Consider the following 2,681-nt stretch of genomic DNA (forward strand, 5'->3'; position numbering starts at 1 on the left):
ACTGGTCTTGATATTCATTGGGGAAATTGGAATTGATGCCCATATGGAAGTCATGCGCATGCACACATGCATAGACACATGTGCACACGCACACACGCACACACACACACGCACACACACACACACACACAAGGAATGTTGCATTGATGGGGGATAGGGTTTGTCGTCTACTTACACACACAAGCACATGCTTAGGGCCATTACATATTGCCCAAACTCGCATGTCCTTGGCGCTAAATGATGTGACAAATGTGATGACCATGGCTTCTAAGTGTGGTTTCTAGAATCCACACACAAAGATTACACATTGCACAATCCATGGAAAGGGGAGGTGGCTCCACTTTTATTTTCTGCTCCCTTTAATACTTTTGGTTGAGTTACGAGTGGCCAAGCCATTATGAGGCCTGGTAGGTGGGCAATACATGTATGATTCTTGGGGACGTGCATTGGTAGCCATGATAGAAATCTTGGGAGTGGCTTCTTTCATGCATAGTGTGTGATGCATTGATGGCCATGTTTAAGGGGCATGTGCTGGTTCTCTTCGATGGTGATGTCTTTACACGACAACACGCACACATGCACGTGCTCTCACACACACACACGCGGAGGATTCACAAAGTGCTAATATGAAGCCACTCTATGTTTAGAGGAGGGAATAATGGAGTGTGGAGAAGAAGTAGGTGGTCCTCTCAGCACTACGGTTGAGTGACCTGGCTGGGCCAAAAAAAAAAATACATTAAGGTTATAAATGCATCAACATTCTTTTTCAAAGTTAATTTTAGTTACCACAGCAATCTCACCACAGCCACTATCTTCTCATTAAAGCAAAGCGGCCAATCATCAAATGCCACACCATTTTGCTCATACCAAATACTATTTTCCCTAGGGTTAGGGTTTCTCTCTGTGTGTTTTACTGGGGTTTCTTCTCTGTGTTTCTTTTTCACCATGTCTTGGCAGAGCTATGTCGATGATCACCTTCTCTGCCCTTTTCCCACCGGCCACACCCTCACTTCTGCGGCCATCATCGGCGTCGAAGGTGCTGTGTGGGCTTCCAGCGACAAGTTCCCTGAGGTAGGGATCTTTTCGATCCACTTCGATCTGAGAAATTATGGTTGTGAAGGTACATAGCGATCACAGGCCATAGCACTTAGATGTTGAAAAGCCTCTAGTCTTCTGTTTTTTGAAGTTTGCTCGGTGCCTAACACGCTTGCCGAAATCTCAAGTTTTGATGATGTATGCCATGCCGGATCAAGAGCTGTGTTAGGACATTGTGGGACTTCGGATTCACTATCTCTGTTATGTAGGGCTTGCAGGGGTTATTAAGCACTGTTTGCAGAAATAATAGGGGTTTTCCTTGTAATTGCATATGTTGTCATGCTGTTCTTATGCAGATGTTTCAGGTATTGTATTCAGTATGAGCATTAGACATGTTTCATAAATTTGCATATTTCTAGAACAACTTTGTGCTTATCACACAGATTTGCCGGAGGATCTTGAATCCAATCTCTCGTTACGCGTATACTTTGTTGCCTTTGTAGGTGGATTAGATGATGTCAAGGTTTTCTTCTTTTTTTTGCAGATCAAGGCTGAGGAGATCTCTGCTATAGTGGAAGCTTTTAATGATCCTGGTGCCCTTGCGCAGCAAGGATTGTTTATTGGTGGAGCCAAGTATCTTGTCCTTCAGGGTGAGCAAGGGGTCGTGATTCGAGGAAAGAAGGTAAGCAAATGCCCCTTTGCGCTACCCATCAATTCATCGCAACGATCTAGTCTTCTACTCACAAAAGATAATCACTGCGAGTAAATTTGTTGGCAAGGATGTCTATTTAGATTTTTTACAAGGATTTTTATGAGATCTTCTTCGGTGATGCTTCATCTTACACGCATTAACTTTCATTGATGCATGCCCATATAGACTGCTGACTTTTCATGCTCAACTGTCAGATGTTAGCCATAAAGCAGACCAATCTTTCGAGATTTTAACTGTAGATGGAATTTATACTGACAACAGGGCTCGAGTGGTGTAACCATAAAGAAGACAAACCTTTCTTTGGTGATAGGCATTTATGACGAACCGGTCACAGCGCCTGAATGCAACACCATCGTGGAGAAGCTAGGCGATTACCTTCTAGAGCAGGGCTACTAGCACCCTTCCGATCAGTGTGATATTTGGTACTTTAATAACGTGGATTTTGAGCTGAGCTCTTGGAGAGTAGTAGAGGATATGCTGGGTGTTCTGTGACTTATCTAATGGAGCTCATTGTACATAGTGATTATGATGTGCTTTATTTGTGACAGGTGGCTTGTATATTGAGTTCCTCTTTGTGATGGCAAAAAGATAGTTTATTCTAATTTCTATAAAAGTTTCCCCTTTTTTTCGGCATTATGAGCTATGGATACAGCATTGCAGGCTTGCCTTGCCCAATGGTTCAGGATACATAGCTTATAATGAGCAGGCTGGGCTTGATTTCTATTCCAGCATGCATGTGTGCATGTGTGTGGTATACTGGTTTGATATGACAAAGTTCTAAAAGCATCTGAGACCTCAGTCCAGCAGGCTTTGACTTAGTTATGTGAGTGGTATTGCCGTATTGCAAGTATCGAGCTTGCAATGGTTTATTCTTTGCTTTAGGATATCTACCCATTATTTAGGAGTCGAGCAGTGGCTCAATCAGGTGACAGTA

At 43.1% G+C, this 2,681-nt stretch overlaps 1 protein-coding gene across 1 annotated transcript; it reads left to right on the forward strand.

Moving 5' to 3' along the window:
- The first annotated feature begins 793 nt into the window (after positions 1-793).
- On the forward strand, positions 794-2,380 carry LOC147616404 (profilin-like). The gene is made up of 3 exons (XM_086777475.1): positions 794-1,071; positions 1,580-1,717; positions 2,009-2,380. The coding sequence occupies exons 1-3, from the start codon at positions 946-948 to the stop codon at positions 2,141-2,143; spliced, it is 399 nt and encodes a 132-aa protein (XP_086633601.1). The 5' UTR covers positions 794-945; the 3' UTR covers positions 2,144-2,380.
- Positions 2,381-2,681: the final 301 nt, after the last annotated feature.

The sequence above is a fragment of the Cibotium barometz genome, chromosome 38 (genome assembly GCF_041138505.1).
Source record: "Cibotium barometz isolate CiBa-2024 chromosome 38, ASM4113850v1, whole genome shotgun sequence".
Taxonomy (NCBI): Eukaryota; Viridiplantae; Streptophyta; class Polypodiopsida; order Cyatheales; family Cibotiaceae; genus Cibotium; species Cibotium barometz.

Coding starts and splice junctions, on each gene's coding strand:
- LOC147616404 (XM_086777475.1), top strand. CDS start 946: ATGTCTTGGCAGAGCTATGTCGATGATCACCTTCTCTGCCCTTTTCCC. Junction 1,072..1,579: donor CCAGCGACAAGTTCCCTGAG/GTAGGGATCTTT, acceptor TTTTTTTTGCAG/ATCAAGGCTGAGGAGATCTC. Junction 1,718..2,008: donor TCGTGATTCGAGGAAAGAAG/GTAAGCAAATGC, acceptor TACTGACAACAG/GGCTCGAGTGGTGTAACCAT.